At 33.7% G+C, this 26,377-nt stretch overlaps 1 protein-coding gene across 1 annotated transcript in view; it reads left to right on the top strand.

The window, feature by feature from the left end:
* Window positions 1-26,377, top strand: part of LOC124371059 (ionotropic receptor 25a-like) — an 87,481-nt gene that overhangs the window by 48,459 nt on the left and 12,645 nt on the right. Inside the window, exons 10-13 of the mRNA XM_046829373.1 lie at window positions 9,092-9,286; window positions 11,341-11,540; window positions 14,415-14,553; window positions 25,769-26,019. Coding sequence (XP_046685329.1) covers window positions 9,092-9,286; window positions 11,341-11,540; window positions 14,415-14,553; window positions 25,769-26,019 — 785 coding nt within the window. The remainder of the gene's footprint in view (window positions 1-9,091; window positions 9,287-11,340; window positions 11,541-14,414; window positions 14,554-25,768; window positions 26,020-26,377) is intronic.

The raw sequence follows: 26,377 nt of genomic DNA, 5'->3' as shown, positions 1-26,377 counted from the left end.
CGGTGTCTAGGTTAGTTTGAGAGGAATAGTTATATTTATTGCATGTAATACTTGCACTTTATCTCTAATATGTATTGTTGAGTGTGCAATGCTAAAAAATAAAATAAAATAAAAATAGATATATATATATATTTATTATTTAATATTTAGAATTTATAATATCACTGTGTATTGCAGGAATAACCTTGTTACAAGCATGTAATGTACAGACATGTATACAATGGAATGTAAAAATGCTTGTGTATAAGTGAGACATGTTTTTCCACAACAACTGTAATAATGAATGATAAAATTGTAAAATGTTTGGGGCCTGTCCTGGCGGAAGAGTGGACCTTTGGTCTAAGCCAGGGCAGGTTAAATAAAGAAATTGTCAAATTGTCTCTCTCTCTCTCTCTCTCTCTCTCTCTCTCTCTCTCTCCCGATTGACCTGCAAATAGAAGAGAAGGTGAAGAGGTGGGAGGATAAGGAAGAAGGAAGGGACGCCGCTGAGAGCAATGCAGCGAGACGAGAAGAGACTTTGGAAGAATGGCAGAGGCGTTGGCAGAATACCGAAAAAGGTAGGGAAACCTTCGAATACATGCCGGACATCAGAAGGAGACTGCAGCAGAAGTGGGACATGGACCATTACTTGACACAGTTCGTCACTGGTCATGGAAATTTCAAGGCGAACCTCAAGAGGTTTAACCTGGTGGAGGAGGAGAGGTGTGAGTGCGGAGAGCTAGAGACCGCAAACCATGTGCTCATGGAGTGTGAACTGTTTGAGGAGGAAAGAAGAGACCTCAGGCAGGTGATGACATCGAAGCATCTAGAATGGAGAAGAGGCAACTTTGACTTCGATGAAGAGACAATTAAACAGCTCAGAACCACGACAAGAAGGATTGGGATAAAAAGAGAGGGAAACAGAGTTTGAAAGCTTAGAAGAGATAAATTAATATCCCGATGATTCACATCGCACAGGGGCGGTGAGATGAGGGGAGACGTGCTGTTAGGCTAGACACAAGCAAGAGTGTCGAGAAGAGGATTAAGTGGCCGAAGCCCGAAGAGAAGAAAGAAGAGGAGAAGGCAAGAGGCCTGGCAAATAAGTCACAGACTTGTGTCAGGGGTGGAGGTGGGAACGAGGGGCTTCGGTCCCAGCACGTCTCTCTCTCTCTCTCTCTCTCTCTCTCTCTCTCTCTCTCTCTCTCTCTATATATATATATATATATATATATATATATATATATATATATATATATATATATACGAGGTCCAATCAAAAAGTATCCGACCTCGTCGTGTATCGAGGCTTCTGCTGCCAATAATGAGATAAGATTTGTTGCGACAATAGTTCCTACTATGATAAGGAAAGGTACAAAGTCTTATCTTGATCCCCCGACTGGTTCGCCGGAGACGGGTCAGTATGTACTGATAAGTCAAGTGCGCGTATAGGTTTTCTCTAACTGTGAAGATGACGGAAAAAGTGGAACAACGTTATTGCATTAAATTTTGCGTGAAACTCGGAGAAAAACAAAGTGAGACCGTTCGGAAAATTCAGCTAGCATTCGAAAATGAGGCAATGAGTGTTACGCAGATTAAAGAGTGGTATAACCCTTTCAAAAGTGGTCGAACCTCGGCAGAAAGTGACGCGCGTTCGGGCAGACCAAAAACAAGTCGAACTCCGGAAATCATCGAGAAAGCAAAAGTTTTGATCTGTGAAAATCGTCGAATGACTGTGGAGGAAGTAAGTACTGAGTTAGATGTCAGTTTCGGATCAGCTGAAGCAATTTTAACGGATGACTTGGGATTGCGCCGGGTAGCCGCAAAATTTGTGCCAAAATTGCTGACAGACGAGCAGAAGCAACGGCGATTGGATGTTGCCGAGGACATGCTGCAATGTTGTGAGGATGATGCGGATTTTTTGACATCGATAATAACTGGAGACGAAAGTTGGGTCTATGGATATGACCCTGAGACCAAATTTCAGTCATCACAATGGCAGTCTCCCCAGGATCCTCGGCCAAAAAAAGCAAGGCAAGTTCGAAGCAATGTCAAAGTGATGCTTACTGTTTTTTTCGACCACCGTGGAGTTGTGCACCATGAATATGCCCCTGAGGGTCAAACTGTGAATGCACAGTACTATTTAAGTGTCCAACGTCGTCTCCGAGATGCGATTCGCCGCAAAAGACCTGACTTGTGGGCGTCTCAAAATTGGCGGCTACACCACGACAATGCGCCAGCTCATTCTTCCCAGCTCATTCAAACTTTGTTGGCGAAACACGGCACTCCGCAAGTTCCTCAGCCTCCGTACTCTCCAGATATGGCTCCATGCGATTTTTGGCTCTTCCCCCACCTCAAAAAACCATTGAAAGGCACCAGATTTGAAAGTCGAGAAGCAATTATGAAAAAAACGACGGCTGATCTCATGGCGATGCCGAAAAGTGATTTTCAAGACTGCTTCCAGAAGTGGAAACGTCGCTGGAATCGTTGTGTTGCTTCTCAGGGTGCTTATTTTGAAGAAAATTAACGCCAGCTTTTTTCAGGTAACTTCAGTTTTACGTTGCACCAAAAGGTAGGATACTTTTTGATTGGACCTCATATATATATATATATATATAAATATATATATAATATAATTATTTGACAGAGTTAGTGACCACCACTCTTATCTACAGCTCCTGATAACTCAGTGGTTGAAGTATTCTACTCATTGGATCTGACAGTTAGTGGTTCAAATTCAATAGAGTTGTCATCAACTTTTTGCTTGTTGAAAATATTATTTAATTTGATACACTTGATTTAATATATTTATTTCATACTTAATATATTAATATTTTACATTTATTTTAATTACTGTGTTATTTTAATCAAAATATGACCTAAAAAACAATTAAATATTCATGTGGAAAATGCCATAAAAATGTAGGCCAATGCAGAAAAGCTGTGTTTTGTAAGGGTAGTTGTTCAAAGTGGTATCATTTAAAAAAATGTACTTCTTTGAATGATGAAGATTATGAAGAAATCAAACAATTTAAAATGAAGTGGACTTATAAAAGCTGCACTGAAATTGAATTTAATAATGGCAATGAGGAAGATGAAAGGCGAGTATGTAAATAGTTAACTCAGGAATTGGAAAACCAACAGGCAATAATTGAAGCACTATTAGATGATCTAGTTAAAGCAAATGAAGAAATTAAAAACTTAAAAGTCACACCAATCAACTAGAAACCCTTGTTCTCAAAAAAAGAAGACACTATAGAATATTATTAGAAAGGGAAATCAGTTAACTCAATAATAAGATTAAGTCTGAGATTAATAAATTACATTTAGTGCAACAGAAAAGTCTACCTGTAATTATTGCAACACCATCTGGCAGCAAAACATGCTCTAGAGCCTATACATCAGAACAAATTTGTTTGTGTGTTTAAAGCATCAGCTGTGATATTTCATAGTTTTTTACATAGTAATAGTAACTGTTTATCGTACAACTAATTCTAATGTAAATATTTTTTTATCACTTAGAGAAGTGTCTTGTGTTTTTAAATGATAAGTTAGGAATTTTAAATAGATATTAACATGTGATTTTAATATAAATATTAACAACTTTTCAACTAAAATCAAACATTTTTCGAATATGCTTTGCTCGTTTGATTTATTTTGTTTAAACCAGACAGAGACTAGAGTAAAGGCATGTCTAGATAATATTACGAGTATTACCAATCTTGACAAGAATATTGTAGAATGCGAAGTGATAGAACAAAACCTTTTAGACCGTGCTAGTGTCTTTGCTGCTTTCCGTGAATGGGGATAAGAAGTAAACAGACAATGTCTTTGATACATGTCAGAAATATAAGCCTGAAATCAATTATGAATTTAAGAGAAATGTTATATCAATAAAACTAGTTACCATTAACTTCATTTCAAGATATTTAACAAACATTTGAGTACTTTTATTATTTACTGACAATCTCTTTGGAAGAAAACTATAAAATAAAAGAACTGAATAGTTAAAAGCATAAAAGGTCAAAAAGAAAACGATTCACACCAGAGTTAAAAAATGTAGGGACCTGGTAATGATACTGTATGAAAGATTCACACAAAGTAATGAACCAAGTAAGTAAGTAAGGTAGTAAGTGAGTAAGTGGTTCATATTACTTTGGCCAATATATATATATATATATATATATATATATATATATATATATATATATATATATATATATATATACAGGGTGTATATTATGTCTGGAAACACCCAAATATATCCTTTAATAATTTAAATATAAATTTGAAACCTCTTACAATCGTGATAGAGATTGGGCATCTACTTTTTGGAACAATGTTTTGTTATGTCACACCAACGGGGGACGTCCTGCCGAGGGTATCGTGAATATTCTTAATGGAAGCCTATACCTTGTGATACATAATTTTAAAGGTAATAGCTTACTGAATTGAATGCCACAAACCGCATCTCAAAGGAATTATTCTATCAGAAAATAGAGCATTTTTAGTATTGAAAATTTACTGATGTTCAACAATGTAATTTTAACATGGTTCTTGCCACAAAATGTGTTACACTAATTTTTTAGCATTTTTTAAATGTTCAATTAAAATAAAATAAACAATTTATTTTTAAGCTGGTTTCATTAGTACAAATTTACCAGTTTTTATTACAATGAATAAAACTTATGAGTCACTTTCTCTGATTACTTATGAATCTGTACTTGGTGTTTTCCAGTCAGCAGGAAGGTTTAAAGAGACAAAGGTCACTAGCCTATGAGAAACATTATTGTGTTATTAATCATCTGGTCTACAGGTTTCAGTTTGTTGAGCATGGAGCTTTCACTAGACAGGTCTAAGCTTGGGAATTACAAATGGACAAAGGTCATATCATTCCTGTCGAGTTAATCAGTGTCTCTGAAGCATTGCTGTCAACAAGTTATCTAATTACAGTAGTTCAGTTTTTATTTGGCATTTTAATGGAATTGTCTGAAAGAGAACGAATTACTCTGTTGATGATGCGAGGATATGGCGATCGTCAAAGATCTTATCGGGAAGTTTGTAATTTGTTTAATGACACTTTCCCAGAAAGGAATCCCATAAGTGTTTCAACAATATCAAAAACTATTGAGCGTTTTGAAATGACAGGGAGTGTACGTAATCGGCCAAAGTCGGGTAGGATACAATCTGCAACAGATGAAGAACATGCACTAGATGTTTTGCAAACATTTATTGAAGACCCACATACATCGCTCAGAAAAGCTGCACAGCAACATGATATGCACCCTATGTCTGTGAGTAAGATTTTGAAAATTAATAAATACAAACCATTTAAAGTTCATTTAGTCCAACAGTTAAGTGAGGATGATTACGACAGAAGAGTTGAGTTTTGTGAACTTGTGATGCGCAAATGTGATGACAATAGAGATTTTCTGACCAACATACTATTTTCTGATGAGGCAACTTTTTTCCTAAATGGCAATGTTAACAGGCACAATTGCCGTTACTGGGCTAGTGAAAACCCACATTGGATTACTGAGTCCCATTCACAGCAACCACAAAAACTGAACGTATGGTGTGGAATTTTAGGTAACAAAATTGTTGGACCCTTTTTCATCAATGGAAATTTAAATGCCGAACTTTACTACAATATGCTCCAAAATGAAATAATCCCAACTATTCAAATTGCATCAGGAGAATACTTTGATAATGTATGGTTTCAGCAGGATGGTGCTCCACCCCATTATGGGAGACAGGTAAGAGAGTATTTGGATTTAAGGTTTCCTCATAAATGGATTGGCCGAAGAGGAGAAATCGAATGGCCTCCAAGATCTCCGGATTTGTCACCAATCGATTATTTCCTATGGGGTCATTTAAAATCCAATGTTTATAGAAGAAAGCCTCATAATTTGGAAGACCTAAGAAACAGGATTATAGAGGAGATTGCTTTGATAACTGAAGAAATGTTAGGCAACTCTGTCGAATCATTTTACACAAGATTGGCTCATTGTCAAACCGTAGAAGGAACACAGTTCGAACAATTGCTTTGACACCAAATGCAGGTAAAACGTTTGTTGTAAGACTTTTCTAACAGCATACATTATTTTTTATTTGTAATAAGAAATCAATAACATAAGTATTTCCATAATTGTACTGTAATAAAAACTGGCAAATTTGTGCTAATAGAACCAGCTTAAAATGAAATTTTTGTTTTATTTAATTGAACATTAAAAAAAATGCTAAAAAATTAGTGTAACACATTTTGTGGCAAGAACCATGTTAAAATTACATTGTTGAACATCAGTAAATTTTCAATACTAAAAATGCTCTATTTTCTGATAGAATAATTCCTTTGAGATGCGGTTTGTGGCATTCAATTCAGTAAGCTATTACCTTTAAAATTATGTATCACAAGGTATAGGCTTCCATTAAGAATATTCACGATACCCTCGGCAGGACGTCCCCCGTTGGTGTGACATAACAAAACATTGTTCCAAAAAGTAGATGCCCAATCTCTATCACGATTGTAAGAGGTTTCAAATTTATATTTAAATTATTAAAGGATATATTTGGGTGTTTCCAGACATAATATACACCCTGTATATATATATATATATATATATATATATATATATATATATATATATATATATATATATATATATGACATTAATTTGGCTAGATATGACATTTTAATGGTTTGGCCAATGAAAATATATGAAGAAATATGTATAAAGAATATAAAAAGGAGTAGATGAAGAGAAAAGAAATTTTAACGAGAACTATATGAAAAATTCTAGTAATAGATGTAAGGCAGCTTGGAATATAATTAGGTCTGAGTCCAGTAGTAAAAAATATATTCTGATATTAAAATAAAAGCCAGTGATTTTAATGAGTACTTTGTAGGCTCTGTTGACACACTGACTCAAGGAATGTCAAATAATGAAGTAGTGTGTTATTTAAACAAATACTTAATGAACTGTAATAGAGAGATTAGACCTTTTACCTGGAAGAGAATGACCAAATACAGTATATTAAAATGTGTTTCTACACTAAGTACATCAAGAGAGAGGATATATATGGATTTTCTAACAAAATAATACAAAAATTACTGATCTAATTATTTAACCACTTCTTATAGTTTTCAACAGAATGTTGGATGAATGTATTTTTCCCCAAAGCTTAAAAATAACAAAAATTGTTCTATTGTATAAAAAGGGTAACAAGTTTAACCTCTCAAGTTACAGACCAATTTCTCTATTCATATTTTTAGTAAAATATTTGAAGAGTGCATTAAAGAGAAACTAAATGATTATTTTTATGAAAACTGGTACATTTGCAAAGAACAATTTGGATTTATAAAACGTTTTAACACAATCAAGGCTGTACAAAATATTGTAGAAAAGTTATTAGACAACTTTGAAAATAGATTTATCTCCTCTGCTACATTGATTGACTAAACAAAAGCATTCAATTGTATGTTGTATATTCATTGATAAACTGCAAAACTACGAAATTAAAAATAAAGAAATCAATTTAATAAAATTATATTTAAGTGGGAGAAAACAAATGGTGACAAATAACGAAAATTCAGATTTTAAAGTTACAAAGAAAGAAGTTCCACAATGGTCAGTATTAGGACCTTTCTTTTTTATAGTTGCTGTGAATAATTTATAATTTAACTTGCCATGTCCAACTGTATTATACGCTGATGATAAGACACTTGTAAACTGTGACAAAACTTAAAAAAATTTGATAATTGAATAAAATAATTCTACGGATATGGCTCTGGAATGGTTCAGATCAAAGGGATTGATAGTAAATAATACTAAAACTTAAAAAAATCACTTTCCCTCTGAATTGGGAAGTAGTTCAGAATATTAAGCCTGTTAAATTACTTGCATTAATCTAGATAGCAGGGCTACGACTTACATATTAATAATCTGTGCAAAAAGTTATCTAGGGTTACCTACTTGTTAAGAAAACTAAAAAATATGTTAACTTATCAATGTTGATTACAGCCTACTATGCATTTTTTAAATTTCCATCTCCTACATCATCCATACATGGAATTACACTTTGGGGCAAAAGCAGTCATGCAGATAGAAATTTTATTTGGCAAAAGAAAGCTTTAAGGGCAATTAAATATATATCAGAAAGAGAGTCATGTTTGACCATTTTTAAAGAACTTCAAATAATGATATTCCTTAGTATGTATATTGTTGTCTAGTTAGTGTTAAGGCAAATCTGTAACATTTAAAATTTAGGCAAGGTATTCATACCCTCAATACAAGGAATAAATATTTACTTAATCAAGTCATTATGAAGATTATTTAATAAACTACCTCAGAGAGCCTTCAGTGTAGAAATGAATAGATTTAAGTTAGTATGAAGTAAATGGTTGAAAATGAATGCTTTCTATTCTGTTGACAAATATTTACCATGTGATACTGATACCCTAATTTTTTAATAATTTGTTATTTACTGTTTGTACTTAGTTTTTATGAGTTATGTTTATTTATTAATTTTTAATTTTAATTAATTAATTATTCATGCTTTTAAATATACTATTGTTTTCGAGCAAACTGTTAAATTTAATACTACTGCTCTGACTTGGTCTATTGCATGTAAATTGCTTAATGATAATAACATATCTTGAATCTATTATTGTTGTGATTGGAACTGGAAAACATTAGCAATGAGTATGTATATTGTGCTGTGCTAAGACCATATTTGATTTTCTTAATTTTATAGGACTTAAGCATGAAAACAGTTTGAAAATAAGACATTTTAGTTTGATAAATTGATAAGTTTAGCTATGAAGTAAATAGGAGTTTGAATTAGACTTGAAATTACTTTATTCTAAATAACAGCAATTATATGAAAAACAGCTAATTAAATTAGCTCATATTAATTCAGAAGGTTAGGAGTTAACCAACCACCTATATCATAACAAAACATAGATTAAATATAATATTAATAATATGCTTTAATTAAAATAATGTTTTGAAAACTGTTTAAATCCATTTATTTAGTGTCACAAGTTGAGTATTCATAATCAAGTATATATTGATTTTTTAAATTTACTCTAAATAATAATGTATTTATTGAACAGCAAAAGCCATTTGTGATACGAGAAGTGGACTCTGCTGGTAATGAGAAGTTCTCAGGCTACTGTGTGGACTTGCTGGAGGAGATCAGGAAACTGATTGGATTCGAGTATGAAATCTACATAGCTCCTGACAACGAGTTCGGTACTATGGACGAGCAGGGCCAGTGGAATGGCATCATACGAGAGCTTATAGAAAAGGTCAGTTACTATTCTAGAGTAAGTAAGATCTACACAGCTCCTGATGAGTTCGGCACCATGGAAGAGCAGAGCCAGTGGAATGGCATCACGCGAGAGCTCATAGAAAAGGTCAGGTACAACATAAATGTAGAATACGTTATTTTAAAATCGGCGTGGTGAACAGTATTTTCCCTAGATTTTACTTTGTTTACAAAGCTGTTCTGACCTATAATAGAGTTGCCAATGGCGAGTTATTTCCATCCTCACCACCCGTTTCCGATTCTTCGCTGGCATCCTGTTCACTGTTGCTGCCGTCAGATGAGTAATTCAAACTAATAATAAATCTCTCTGTTGTGTGTCATCAATTAAATGTTCCTTTTCATAATATTCATCTTCAAATTTTACAACTTCTTCGAACAACACATTTATCAAAGTCGTCTAGTTCTACTATTTTCTTTTTTCTTTTGTATTTTTAGGGGTAGTGAACAAACATTCCCCTTCAGTGGAAGAATCCATAATTTTTTTTTCATGGCGAATCTCCTTAATCAGTGTCTTTGAAACACCACAAGCCGCGGCAGTTCTTTCTAAACATTTATTTATAGGGATTCGTTCATCATTAGATAGTTTCGACTCATTTGCCATGAACTCACTAACCCTCCATATAATTTCTCGAGCCTGGCTTCTCGTAGTTTTTCCTCGAGCCACTTTGGAAACTTATCCGGCCATTATACCGACTGAGATGATGAATCAAAACAAAACTACTAAAACTTGTAATATAACCTTAATAGCAAGGATAATATTAAATAATTTGTAACGCCCCACAAGTATCAAAATTCACTAACCTCACTACTAACTAAACTAATGAATTGTGTATAACGCACTTAAACCACTTGTCCACTTCTAACAACAGTGAATACTCGACTGTGATGGAGTTTCGCTAAAAACAAAATACAACCAATAGTCTATCTCTTTTTATTTACCGTCTTTTTGTCTGTATGTGTTTTTTAGTTTTAATTTTTAATTTTAGAAACTAGTGAACATATTTTGAAATTTGATATAATTATTTTCCTTGCAGTCTCTAATAAAGAGAAAACATAATATTATATAATCATATCATGTTTTAAGATTGTGGATGGTTGAATTTTGTTAAAGCTTAATGCTGTAAACACTATTAAGATTATGATATTTTTGAAGAATACCAAAGGTTGCTCATTCTAATAATAAAAATTGTATTACCTTTAACATACCAATCGAGCAAGAAATAATGTACTCGTAGATGTAAGCGTTCAACTATAGTAATAAACAGCAAAATTTTGTTGTTTACATGTTTACAGCATTATTAACCGTGCATTACAACCGTTGAAAGCTTATATCTACATTATTTACTGACTAATTTTTATGATCTGATATAATGTATATAGAGTTAATAATGTAATTGAATGTGCTTATGATTAACTAAGGTGGTATTACATTTCACACCAATATCTTAGAAATTATGTTTGCATTAATATTATAAATTGTTTATAACGACAAAAATTATTATTATTACCATAATACAGGTGAGATCAATTCATAAGAGTCTATATGAGGTTTACACATCTCTAAATTGCAAGTAGAATATTTAAATTTACATAAACCCGCAATCATGTTGTATTCATTGTTTACATTGTCAGCAAAATAAATGGAAGGTTGCTAGTAGCTTTGGTATACTGATCATTTAATTCATCTCAATCCCACAAGCAGGATAGATGGATAGACTACATGACCTTGTACAGAGATCCTGCAGATTTAGTGATTATCTTCTTCCACCTAGAAACATTATAGTTGCCTCATAAAGCCTGCTTGTTATTGCTTTATACAGATAAGATATTAATCGCTCTACAATATGTGACGGTCAAATTCTGTGTTAAGTGATTGAGCAAGATGAAAATACAGTTTTAACATCAATATTGTACTTTTTAGACAGGGGCAACTTCTGAATGTTTAAAACTTTGGCTACTTCTCTATTCTTTTATTGGTTTAGCTCATTTTGTGTCACTGAATTACAAGAAAGTAAAACTGAAAATGGATTTCAGAGAGCCGAGATTGGACTGACATCTCTTTTTGTCACGGCAGAGAGAGAAAATGTGATTGACTACACAGTGCCTTACTACGACCTCGTTGGTATTACCATCCTTATGAAGAAACCTAAATCTCCTACTTCCCTCTTCAAGTTCCTCACAGTCTTGGAGAGTGATGTTTGGTTGTGCATCTTGGGAGCTTATTTCTTCACCAGGTCCTAAGTACAGTCTTATTTGAAAGAAAGCTGAAAACAATACAGTTTGTAATGTACTTAGAGAATGAGATAAATAAAAAAGAGTGAATTGTGTATTATTTCTAATTTTTTTAAATTATTTACAAGAATTTGTTTATCAAACATTCAAAAGTGTGATCATAAAAGGTGTGATCAGAATATAAACATAACTTTTGTTTTCTAATGTGCAACGAAAAGCTACAACTCTCAGCTATGTTTGTACATAATAACCTTCTACACAAAGGCACTTTCATGCTTAAAAACCGTGTTCTCCAATGCTCTTGTTATAAAATTCTTGTGAATACCTGTGAATGAACCCCTACTTTTAACACTCTCACTAAACTAATTACAAAATATTCAAATTTTTAAATCTTAACTCTTATGACTCTAAATAGTTTAGTAAAAAGTTGGCAATCATTAGGTGCCAACTCAGAGCTGTATTACATGGATTTAGAGCAATTCGCATTCATTGATTGTAGCATCACTTTTAATTTACAGTTAGGATATAAAAAAACAGTTCAGTAACCTTTTGATCTGGTGACACAGCTATACATTAATCTGTGCTATTCCTGTTTTTATGCAGCTAGACAATATTAAAATAAGTTTTCTTAACAGCCCTAGTAGAATAAGACAAATAGTAATCGTTTTTGTACAGTAAATTATTAGAAAAATAAGATTTCTGTAGTTTTTGAAGTTAAACAATAATATATTTAGTGTCATACTGTAATTGAACAATACATTTATTTACGTTTTTGCATTTATCTTAAATTACAGATAAAGTTAATTATTTCTAGTAGCATATGTATTTGAGATTACAAACTGTTTTTGCATGATAAAATTTAAATTTGTTTAAGTAAAGACCTACATTTACTAGGTATGAACAGGAGAAATATTTATACTGTTAATAATATTATATTATTCTGGGCAGTGAATTCACACAACAAGATTAATGCCATTTTTATACAATAAAATAAAAGCTGCAGGGCTCACATAAAAACAAGAATTTTTTTATAGAAAATTGGATTCACAAGCTGAGGATTCTCTTTTTATAAAGATTTGTGCAAAGCTACAAAAGATGGTGAACCTAAACTGTGTTTTGATATGAAGCAAGTTCAGTCATTACCTCATACTCCAATACAACAAGTCTATTATTCTAGGCAATTAAGCTTATATAATGTATGTGTAAAGGATCTTAAAACAAAAAACCCAACTTTTTTGTTTGGATAGAGAACCAAGCAGACCGTGAACTTACTGAGCTAGCACCAGCTTTAATAAATAGTTTGAATAGCTTAGACCTTTCAGGAATCAATAAAATAAACTTATTCAGTGATGGTTGCATTGGGAAAAATAAGAACAATGCATGTCTTATGCACATTTCTAGCTTTAAAGTCAGGCAGTGTAAAACTTATTTCTCTTATATTTCCAGTTAGAGACCATTCTTTTTTACCGGTTGATAGAGTTTTAGGTTTAGCTAAAGGGTATTTAAGTAAGAAACTGATCATTATTTATAATACTGACTACTATAAACAATACACAAAGGTTGGAGAAGTGAACAACCTAGGTGCTGATTGGGAACTTTATGATATAAAAAGCCTTGACAACTGCCTGAAGAACCTCCCTAAAATTAGTGATAAGAAAAGAATTTTCATCACAAAGAAAATTATAAAAAATGGGGATGTAAAAATTTAAGTTAAGGATTATAATTTTACAGATTCTAAAAAGATTTGGTATCCTATAATCTTCTAAAAAAGGCATTCAAATGGGCTAGTGTTTAAAGGTTGCCATTGGGTAGGATCCTTTTGGTGCACACAATAAGTGCAGTAAGAAAGGACGTTGCTGAACTTCTGAACAATTTGCTAATTGGAAAGACGATAAAAAACTGTCATCGTACAAAAAAGTTCGTTTTGATTGACCTAAGGGTAATGAACAAGATATTGTTGAAGAACGTGATCGCTTGGAAAGTGATTGTGCTATCCATGTTTAAAAAAAGTAATGGATTTATTGTGCATACTAACATTATGTGCCTTTTAGCTATGTGACTAAAATTTAGAGAAATTCTAATAAAAGAGTGAGAAAATAACCAAAATGTCCCACTGAGAAAAAATGGTTAATTTTTAATTATATTTATTTGTATTCCTTTATTAATTTGGAAGTTTTCACATATTGCAATCCATGATGATGGTTTTGAACCTCTCAAATACCAGGTCACCAAATATTCTGATCACATTAGACCTCTTAACTGATGGTTTTACACCTGATGTACTGGTTAATTATAGTATTATGTTTGGATATAATTTATTACAAGATTGATATCATTGCTATTTCTTCACGTGGAAGTTTTCACATATTGCAATCCATGATGATGGTTTTGGACCTCTCAAATACCAGGTCACCAAATATTCTGATCACATTACACCTCTTAACTGATGGTTTTGCATCTGATGTACTGGTTAATTATATTATTATGTTTGGATATAATTTATTACAAGATTGATATCATTGCTATTTCTTCACATGCACTTATTATTGGTATTTTTATGCATTGAGTTAGACTTTTGAAAAACCATTTTAAGTGTGGCAGATTTTCTTATTTTATTAATACAAACTTATTGGTTGACATATTTAACTAATGTGATTTAAATAAAATAAATCAAGTGAAGATCCACATTTATGCCATGAAGTGAGATTAATTGGTGCATTCACATCAAAGTGTTAAGGGGAAATTGAAGTGTTGAGATATCCTTTTCATTAGAATATATTCTTAAGCTTAGGAGGTTGTATGAGGCTATTTCTATTCCACAACTTTTACTGTTAGACTTGTAAAGGTTGCATATACAGGTTGAAATATGATTCTAGTTTTCTGATGTGGGCGTTTGACCGCTACAGTCCTTACAGTTACCAGAACAACAGAGACAAATACAAATATGATGATGAACAAAGGGAGTTCAACCTGAGAGAATGTCTTTGGTTCTGTATGACATCTCTGACACCACAGGTATGTAGCCTAATGTATTAGACATGGTGTCAGCTGATGTGCAGAAAGCTTATATTCACTTCAGCAACTGGAATAAATGATTAAACAATAGTGTTTGCCACAACCAAGACTTGTAATGGTATGTAATGTACTACAGTATAACATTAATCATAACTTCCCAATAACATACGAGTATAGAAATTATCGATTTTCATGGCACAATGCCTGTTTAACATTTTATAACACTTAAACATCTGCATAGTTTAGTTTTTTCTGTCCAAGGCCTAGTTTATTATATGCAATTTATCTCTTAATTCAGTATAATATGTTATCACAACTTAATTAATAGCATACTTACATAGAGATAAATATGCATTTTACTATTCTTCTAATCCTGTTTCTTTAAGGCGATAAACTGTTCAACTACACTGTTCATGTAAACTCTTTGCATTTCCTCGTCTTCAATACTCCAAATTGCAGTGTCTCTTAGCACTCCTATGACAGTTCTTATGAAATATAATTTAGAAATAAATCTCTCTGCTGTTGCTGTTGTAACAGAGCAAAGTTGTAGATATCAGAAAGTCATTTTACTATGCAAACATTTTGCTCAACAACTAAACTTGTTACTTCCCTGACGTTTTTCTTTTGGGAGTAATGATCTAAAGATAATACCTTACCAACCATTGAGTTGGAAACGTCAGCTGGATAAACAAACATTCCCTTGAAATGTACATTTTCTCTACTACCTCTTCATGTAGTATAGCTGAAATGCATCTGTGAGATAAATGTATTGTGTTCACCAACTTGTGATATGAAAGAATAGTTAAAATATTTCCATAACTCATCCCAAGTTTTGAAATCATATTTGTAACGGTTTTATTATAATGTCCACATGAGTGCCACCACATAGGATCAAGGGGGCATGCCCCTCACCCCTGTAAGAAGAGAGAAAAAAAATAATAAAATAATAAAAGCAGGTTGGTTATTTGATGTATAAGTCAATGTAATTAAATATTGCCTTATACATGAAAGATGTTTAAGCTAATCCTTCAAAACCTTCTACTCCCCTTTATTACATCTTGCCCCCCCCCCTGCAAAATTCTCTGGCAGTACACATGGATGTCCATATTTGAATTAAATACTTTGATTTCAAATGCTTTTATCAGTCTTCAAACCTATGGTCAACTACAACTTCATCAAGTAAGCATTTGACTGATTCTTTCTTATGTTTTTCATATCACAAGGTATGTTCCTAGACTGAGTATACTGTTTTGCATCAGTTAAATAATGAAAAATGTTTCTTCTTAATTTTTTTAAATTTACAAAAGCTCAGTTCATATAAAGAAATACATGGTATAAGCTGTTTCTTTTTGGAAAACTTTGCCAATATTTTTCAAATACTTTTCAGGACAGATAAAAGGAAGAATTCAAACTGTTTCTAATTGTCATTGTTCCTTAAGTACAAAGTTGTTTTAGAGTAAGATTTTTAACAGATGTGTCTTCTTTAATGGCATTATTAAATCCTGCCATCGAGGCAAACTTTCCGCTAAAGTAGATATACAATTTCTAAACTATGTCTTAAAATTATTTAACTTCGGAATTATGGGAAACATTATAATTCATTACCAGATTTAGGTTATGAGGTGTACAATACATGTACTCTGTGTTGGGAACCAGAATTTAAACTTTAGTTGCAGACAAGAATAAACAGCGATTGTTGCAGGTGCTCCATTATGGAGCTTTGAAATGTGCAACAAAATTTAAAGTATTTCCAGGGTTATAAGTTAACTGTGTAATGTTTTCAAGTTCAAAAGTTTATGTTACAGTAGTGTAATGACAAAACTTCAGCTTAAAAAGTCCATTTAGGCAAATGTCTCAACCTGGCTGTGCCGATCCTCCAGTAGATTGTCAAACTCATTTGTCATTTTGAAGTCCCACAATTTTTACAATCTTCAACAAAAACTAAGACACTTAGAGGATTACTGTTATCATCGTTCTAAAGTGGGGTATTATCACCATTGACCGGTCTGCAGATGTCAAATAAAAACATTCTTTTCTTTCCACATGATCTTCACAGTTTAAATAGTACTACCACTCTGAAAATAGTAGTATAAAAACTTGTAAGATTAAGCTTTATTACAGTTTAATAAGTGTTATAGGTCTGAAAAATGTTTTATTCTATATACTGTTACTAGACGAATACCTTTAGTTTTCTACAACAGTAATTTCTTAAAAATAATGTTGTATAATTAAAGCATGAATGTAAAAAGGATAAAAACTAATATGACTGATTTACTCTGTATGTTTTGTGATATATCTGTGTGTATATGGTTACAAAATGTATAATAAGTTAAAAATTGAGTTGATTCAGCAGGTTTTAAAGCAGGTATTAATTTGAGAATGCCTAATATCTCAGTAAAAACTGTCAGTGTTCTTCAAGAAATGGTGCATAGAGCAATTGGAAGATAGTTAAGGATTTAACAAATTAAACTGAGAAATGAATTCATGTAAGAATTTTATTCCTGTATAATGTAGAGGTAACATCATATTTTACATATCTTAATATTCCTATTTATTACCTTCAAAATGTGTCAAATACATGTCCATATCAAGTGAAAAGTTCAGAAAATTTAAACATAAATGTTTGTCCTATAAAATAACCAACTTATAGGACAATTTGGGGTTCTGAATGTTTCATCTCACTACTTTAATTTATGGTTGAGGTATTATTTTGTACATATGACCTATTTGTAACAATATTAGTACGTTAATTAAAAGGTAATGTTGAGGTGTAGATGAACTTTGTTATGTCGGTCATGAAAAGTTCAAGATGAGAATACAGACTACAAAATATGAAAAAATAAATATTACACAAATGAGACTCTTTGTTCTATGGCACTTATGGACGGCAGCAGTTTGGTGCCAGATGGAGATAGTCAACAGCAGTTGACTTCAAAACACATTACACATTCAAATAAATGTGACTGGTGATTGTCCCATCTTTAATATGACTATACTCTTGGCTCATACAGTGATAGTGATATTGATATTGATATCCACTTTGTTTGTTTTAAAATTTTCACAAGGTAATGGCATTTAAAAAAGAGTAAAAAGACAATCTATCAACTTTTTGACCAATAGGAGTCTTAAATGATTAGTATTCAGAAATAGAAGACTACAGCAAATTTACACTACTTAAAATTATGGGAACAATTTCACTAAGATTAAGTTCAGTAGGGTTCTTACAAAATTTATTTACCTGCAATTATGGGAACACTTATATAACAGTAAAGTTCAATGGGGTTTTCATTTTGGCTGTTTGTGCTTTGTACATCAGCACTACATGTCTCATCAGTTGTTTCCCACTGTCAAGTTCCGGTAAGGTTACCTGGGTATTGCTGGGAAAGAAGCAAATTGGTTTAATAGCTACCTTAGTGGAAGGAAACAAGTGGTAGAAGTAACCTGTAAGGTAAATGACAAAATTACCAAAGTGAAATCTGGAGCTCTGTCTATGAATAGAGGAGTACCCCAAGGATCCATATTCGGACCAGTGCTCTACATACTATTAACCAATGACTTCCTAACATATCTAGGAAAATTCTGTGAAATTATAATGTTTGCTGACGATACTTCTCTAATCACTGCTAGCAAAGAAATAGAAGATCTTGAAATAAGCTCCAACACTGCATACAATATGGAAAACAATAGTGCCTTAAAAATGACCTAGTTCTGAATGAAAATAAATCAAACTAGCTTATATATATCGCAGGTCAAAATAATCACCAAGGTCTACCAGAAATTGAAACATTAAGTTCTACTAAATATTTACGCATTATCCTCGACAACAACTTGTCCTGGACATCACTTGTTTGTAAACTACTTATGCCAAAAACTTAGCTCTGGCCTCTATGCTGTAAGAAGAATAAATACAGATAAGCAACAAAGAAGCAGCTCTGACAGCGTACTACTCGTTGTTCCAGACACATCTTACATATGGACTAGTGGTATGGGGAAGCGCAAGTGCAACAAATTTTCAGCGAGTGGTTATCCAAAAGAAAGCCATAAGAGCATTAGCAGGACTAAAACCCAAAGACACGTACAGAGAAGCATTTAAAGAACTTAAGATATTGACAATAACTTCAATGTACAATCTGTGAAGGGAACTTATTCGCACTACACACTCAACGGCTGACCCTCTATGAAAAGAAGCCTTCCTACTGTGGTGCTATCTTCTTCAACCGGCTGCCACATGCCCTGCAGCAATTACCTAAGAAGAACTTGAAGACTGCATTAACAACATGGCTCCTTGCTCGATCCATATACATAGTGAAGGAGTTCCTGGACTAGAGGAGCCAATAAAACACTACTGGACTTATTATTTATATTGATTTAAAACCTTATTTAAAACTTGTTATCTTGACTCAACACTGTACTCATTGTATATGTGATGAAAGAATGATTTGATTACCTTTTTAAATATTGTGTACTTATTTTGCAACTTTTAATCTGTTCACTCTATTCTTTTTCTAGTTTCTTTTTCTTAGAATTGGTTTTATATTTTTGCTTGTCCTTCATTATTGTTAGTTCAAAGTAAATATCCCTTCAGAAACATTTGAAACATGAACAGTTTGACACTACAACACACAGAACACACTCATGGAATGAACATTCATCGCTAAAATGAAGCAAAAGCACTGATTCGGACACTCCCATCACAAAGGAGAAGTGACATAAATGATGTGTTATATGAAGTTGCATCAAGAAGACAGTTAAGAAAGCTGTACTTGTGTGTATATATGTGCACACTTTGTTATGGAAAAGAGTTATTTTTACTGTCTCTTGCAAATTTTGTTATTTTTATCTATTGTCAAAGAATTGTTTTTATTTAAAATGCCTTTGATTAAATTCAAATGAAACAAACTGTCTATTTGTGTGTCAGATATTTCCTTGTTACAATAAATACTGGATATAAAACAATAAAATACTCAAAGCAGGTGACATGTAAAAATAAAATGCAGTAGCTGCCTGTACTGTGCAACTACAGCGTATTCACCAAGGCGCTAACACTCATGATAGAGGACCAAGAAATTGCTGACATCTAGTAATTCACAATTGCTGACATTTAGCTCGGGAATTTTAACTATCGTACACCAAAATGCGCAATCAGCAACTAATAAACTCCAGGAGCTGGAGTTACTCTGTGACGAGCTCAAACCGGATATTCTGCTTTTGTCCGAACACGGTTTTAATGACAAAAATATTGATCTCTTTGTTATAGAAAACTACACACTTGCCAATAGTCTTAATAGGACCCACTTTAAAGGAGGCGGCGTTGCTGTTTTTGTCAAACCATGTTTTGAATTTAAAAAGTTAGATGCTACTCAAGTGGAGGAAAAGGTATTTGAGCTCTCGGGTATTTCTGTTAGTCTCAGTAATGGTCGCTCAATCTCGGTTTATGTGGTTTATAGATCTCCAGAAATCTCGGAAAGCAAATTCTTTGAATATCTTGAGAATTTTCTAGTAGAGTTAACGTCAAAAAATCGACAATTTCTGATAGCTGGAGATTTCAATATTAACGTATTGAATCGGGGTTGTAGCAAAACCAGAAAGTTCCGAGATTTACTGGCTAGCTTAAATCTGGGATGGTTGGTGAATTCACCTACGAGAGTGTTTGGTGGTTCTCAGACAGCTATAGATAACGTTGTGACCAACATACCCGGGACGTTCGTGTCCGTTGTAGCCACTGCCATATCTGACCATGATGCGCAATTAATCAAAATCAGTCAACAGGTTAAAAAAGCACAAGACGTCACTATATATAGAAGAGATACACATCCTTCTAACATTAACCTGTTAAACAAACGGTTGAATCGAGAACTTTGGCAATTCAAAAAAACCCAAAACTCGACGGAAATGTTCGATTATTTAAATGATTGCTTCATTTACAATCTAAATGTATATTGTCCATTAAAAAAACTTAATTATAAAGAGAAAAGAAAAACTAATTGGATTACTCCAGGAATAATTGTTTCTAGAAATAATTTACGGTTGTATTGGGAACAATCAAAACTATCAACAAGTGTAGAATTGAAAAATTTTGTAAAAAAGTATAAATTAATTTATCGAAAGGTTATTAAAGCGGCCAAAGCCTATGAATTTAATAAAGCAATTAAGGTAACAAAAAATGTACAAAAAACCGCTTGGGGTATAATTAATAAGCACAAAACTAAGGCACCCAATAAACCTATAGAAATTGAAATCAATCGGGAAATTATTAAGGACCATTCAGATGTGGCAAACATTTTTAATGACTTTTTTTCTAATGTTTCAAATCAAAATCTTAGCTGTTCTTTTGAAACGAGTCAAACACCAAGTCCCGTCATGTCAATGGCGTTAACTCCTGTAACAGAGGAGAAAGTGGCTGGCGTGATGCGTTCTCTAAGGGTGTCGAAGTCAACTGACGTAAATGGCGTGTCGACATGGCTTTTCAAGCAATGTTACATGCCTCTGCTGAAACCACTGACAATTATAATCAATACATCTTTCCAAGAAGGCATGTTTCCTACGGCACTGAAAAGAGCTGTAGTAATTCCAATTTTTAAGAAACATGATCCGTTGAATGTAAATAATTATCGGCCAATCTCAATCCTACCAGTGCTAAGTAAGGTTTTTGAAAAACTTTTCTTAAGTAGGATGCTAAATTTTTTTGAGAAAAATAATATATTATCTCCAAATCAGTTTGGCTTTAGGCGAGGTAAATCCACAATCGATGCAATCACGCACTTAATTGAGCTGATTGTTGATAGCTTGGACAAGAAAACAGTAACGCTCAGCGTTTTCCTTGACTTGACTAAGGCTTTCGATTGTGTGGATCACACCATTCTACTCAACAAATTGCACAGTAACGGTATTAGAGGTTTGCCGCTAAAGTGGCTTCAGTCATACCTCTCCGATAGAAAACAACAAGTATCAGTTCAAAATTCATTTTCACGTACAACCAGTCTTAGATATAGGTCCCTCAGGGATCCATCCTCGGACCAGTTTTGTTCCTGGTGTACGTAAACAATTTGAATTCAAAGATTCATAAAGGACACATAGTCCAATATGCAGATGACACGACTCTCTCTTTCACATGCAAATCAAAATTTCAAGTTGAAATTCAAGCTTACGAAGAATTAAATGTATGTACACAATACTTTGAAAACATAAACTTGAAACTTAATTGTTCGAAAACAAATTACATGGTTTTTGGTGGAAGCACTGCACCATTTCAGTACAGACCTACTGTGATGTTGGACGACAAGGTCCTGGATGAAGTTGACTGTACGAAACTCCTGGGAATATACCTCGATAGAGGGTTGACTTGGAGGAACCATGTGGACAGTGTTTGTGCGAAACTATCAAGTAATATTTATCTCTTGAGAGGTCTTGCCGAATACTGTTCAGATCAAATAATGAAAATTGCATATTACGGTTTGGTCCACCCACATTTATCCTACGGTATTATATTGTGGGGTGGCTGTTCAAATGGCGACTTCCACAGACTTTTTGTCTTACAGAAGAGAGCTATTAGAATTATTGCTAAATTAAACTTTAGAGAGTCGTGTGGAAATTCATTTAGGGAGCTCAAAATACTAACATTGCCATGTTTGTATATACTGGAGACTACTGTACATTGTCGGTTTAAGAGCCAAATGGTTCGAGGTCGTGACATTCACAACTACGATACGAGGTATCGAGAAAATGTCAGACCTGCTCAGCATAGATTGAGAAGATACGAGCAACTTCCTTCTCAAGCCGGCATAAAGTTTCTAAATGGGCTCCCTGAAGAAATAAAATCAATAAATGATCTAAATCGGTTCAAAATTACATTGCAACACTTTTTAGTGTCTCATTCTTTTTATACAGTTGGTGAATTCATGGACCATCTCACTAGCTCCAATGTGCGGTAGTACAGGGGCGCTGACATCCAAAGTTATTTTTATTATATATTAATTTTACTGCTTGACAACTTTTATTGTTAACTAAAATCGATATTGTTTACAATATTTTAAAAATTAAATCGTTAGCATAAGACATTTCATTATTTTAATGAATATACAATAATAATGAATAAACAATTGAATGACCAAAAAAAATTTAAAACTCGACTAAGACACCTTTTGGTGTCGAGGGTGTTTTACTCGGTTGACGAGTTTATGGAGAGCCGCTGGGACGAAATTCAAAACTAACACGATCAATCCTCTGGTTCTGGTGTGGCAGTGGCAGGATTGTCTGGTGAGAATGAAGATGAGAGTGAATGAAACATGTGACTGTGTGCGTGAGTGAATGAAGTGTAGGCCTACCTTTTTATTATTTTAATATTATGTGACGTTTGTATGCAATGTTATTATTGTTACCGCAATAAAGTTATATTATTATTATTATTATATGACGCATGCTATGCAATGTTAAAATTGTTTCTGGCAATAAAGTATATTGTATTGTATTGTATTATAGTAAATGCCAGAGACGTTACACACACACACACACACACACACACACGCACGCGCGCACCCACACGCGCGCGCACACACACGCACACAAACACACACACACACAAAATACTAACACTCTTGTAGAAATTAGTTGTGTCATTGTAGATTGTTATAAAATCAAATCATATTTTATTGCATTTTTACAATTTTACATTGCATTGCAAATGTCAGTAAATCATTGTAAATCATTTTGTAAATAGTTTCACACATGCCAAAGTTAAGGCATTCACACATGCATCCAAACCAGCCCTTCCACACATTCACCCAAGCACACTCTCACTGACTCCAGATCCTATGCCTCTCATAAATCCCAGCGGCTCATCATAAATTCATCGACAGAGTAGAACGCTCTAGACACCAATAGGCGTTTTATACGAGTTTTGAATTGGTTTTTATTGTTGGAGTTCTTTATACTTTCCGGTAGCTTATTGATTAATCTGACACCAACTTGTTGTGGCAGATGCTGCGTAAGCATCAGCCTGTGCTGTTGGGCTCGATAGTTGTCCCTGCCTCTGGTTTCATATTGGTGAATGTCCTCACCGCGGACCATACTGCATTTTGATTTGCAATACATGATCACGTCGTATATATAGAGGCAGGGCAATGTCAGAAATTCAAGCTCCCTAAAAGATTCCCTGCATGACTCTCTGTAATTTAACTTTCTAATTATTCTGACAGCCTTTTTTTGGAGTCTAAAGACTCGCTCAAATTTGTTTTTGGCACAGCCTCCCCAAAGTCTCACTCCATACGCAAAGTGTGGGTGAATTAGGCCATAGTAGGCAATTTTTAGAACTTTAGGGGAACATAGCTTTGCTAGGTGGCGCAAGGCGTATATGCCTGCTGAAATTTTAGCACACATATTGTCGACGTGGTCATCCCAGGTCAATCCTCTGTCAAGGAACAATCCTAGAAACTTTGTGGAGTATGTTTCCTCTAAAAGGACATCATCCACAAATACAGCTGGCCGCTCTGAAAGCTCATTCTGCCTAAGGCAGAAATGTACAACATTCGATTTGGATTGGTTTGTTTTGTTGCAAAGTATTGAATGCAGGAATTGAGTTCTATGAACGTTGTGACTTCCAGTTCTTGCAATGTTTTGCTTTTAAAACAGAGAGTCGTGTCGTCAGCATACTGAACAAGTTTTCCATGCTGGATCACAGAATTCAGTCTACTGACATAAATCAGGAATAAAAGAGGCCCAAGAATAGATCCCTGAGGGACACCATGAGGCACTTTAATTTTGTTTGATGAGGCGTTCGAAATCTCCACTGTATGATCTCGCTCCTTTAGGTAGGAGGCTAGCCATAACCGTGGAAGCCCCCGAACGCCACATCTCTCCAACTGGTGCAACAGTGTCTCATGATGCACACAGTCAAATGCTTTGGAAAGGTCAAGAAATATGTTAAGCACATGTTCTCGCCTCTCCAATCCATCGACAACATTGTCCAAAAGGTTATCCACGGCATCGATTGTGGATCTATTTTTTCTGAATCCAAATTGCTCTTGATTCAGAACTAGCTTGTTTTCCAGAAAGCTTTCAAGGCTTTCAGAGAAAACCTTTTCAAAAATTTTGCTAAACACGGGCAGAATTGAAATAGGACGATAGTTGCTGGCAATGCAAGGATCGTCCTTTTTGAAAATTGGAATGACTTTGGCTGTCTTCAAAAGCGATTGAAAAGTTCCAGATTCAAATGAAAAATTTATCAATTTTGTGAGTGGTTCCAATATGTGCCTGAAGCAGCGTTTAAGTAACTACACTGACATCCCGTTTCTGTCACATGTTTTTTTCGAATTCAATCCCTGTATGACGCGTGCTACCTCCCCCTCACACACAGGAGTTATGTTGCTAGGTTCATTGCTTTGTTTTATGTTAGCCTTCTTCAGTCAAGGTATGAATGGAGTTTTAGCAGTCTGTTATAACTTACTGTATTAGAAAACTACATAATCAATAAGATTGCAGTTAATAAGAACTAGCACAATATGCACTGCATGCTTGTTCATGAAGTACTTTACAATAGTTATTTAAACAACTTTCATATTATGGTAGCCATAACACTAGAGGTTGTTGTGAAGTACAGTATGAACTTTGGTCAGTGCATAAATTTAGATACGTATTATGTTTTATAACATGCCAGTTGAGTACATTATTTTTATCTTAATCCATACAATATGTTTAAAAAACTATTAAAAAATTGTGATGAATCTTTTCAATATATGGTCAAACTGGACTTCAATGTGCATTATTTTCTAAACAAAACCCCCTTTTTTAGTCTGTAGACTGAGACAGTGATATTGACTTTAAAACTGATAACTCACAAAAAGATAGGGAAAACTATTACCACCAGCTCCTCACCTCTTCTTTTCCTTTTTAGTTTATAGCTAAGCACAACATTTCACATTAAATTGTTTTGCCTTCTTTGTTGGAATTCCCTAAGAGCATCGTCAAAGTCCTCATCAAGATAGCATTTCTGCATTTGCATTGAAATTAGTAATAATTATAATTATTATAATTCAATTTAATTTTCTGTTTACCACCTTTAGGTCCAGGCCTATTGTTAAATCCACCACTTAGTTTGGGTAATCCCAAAACATTAGTCAGAATATGGTTTGGTCCTAATTAGTTTCAATTACTGGGTCTATTTCATATTATGCTCATTAAGTACATCCAACATACCTAAAAACCTGAACTACTTTCTCAGGGAGGAGGAGAAGCACCCAAAAACTTTTCTGGACGTTTGGTGGCTGCAACTTGGTGGCTATTTGGGTTTATCATCATTGCCTCATACACTGCGAACCTTGCTGCATTTCTGACAGTGTCACGGCTGGACACTCCCATAGAGTCATTGGACGACCTGGCCAAACAGTACAAGATACAATATGCTCCCCTGCAGGGCTCCTGGGTCCAAACTTATTTCAGGAGAATGGCTGACATAGAAGACAGGTTTTACAAGTGAGTTTTGCACTATGAGCTAAAAGCAATAAAAGTCAAGGTCAGGGGAAAATTGTACTCTAAGAGACAGATGAACCGTGATCAGAAATTAAAGCTTACCCAAGTAGTCTGGAATCACTTTTATTATTGGAAATTAATTTAAAAATATATTTACATTTCTTCATTTTAGTAAACATGATCAAAATAAATACAAATAGAGTAGAAAACTATTGACAATTTTGACTAGTAACTAATATTAATTCTTCCCAATTCTCCTTCTGTACTGATTTATGATAACTTCCAACAAGTTTAAAGAAAATAAATGAACATAAATGTAATAAAAAAAAGAGTAACATGTGTAATTCTAACACATAATTCA

This window comes from Homalodisca vitripennis, chromosome 1, assembly GCF_021130785.1.
Source record: "Homalodisca vitripennis isolate AUS2020 chromosome 1, UT_GWSS_2.1, whole genome shotgun sequence".
Taxonomy (NCBI): Eukaryota; Metazoa; Arthropoda; class Insecta; order Hemiptera; family Cicadellidae; genus Homalodisca; species Homalodisca vitripennis.
The sequence above is the reverse complement of the archived record's forward strand: the minus strand, read 5'-3'. Positions and strand labels throughout refer to the sequence as shown.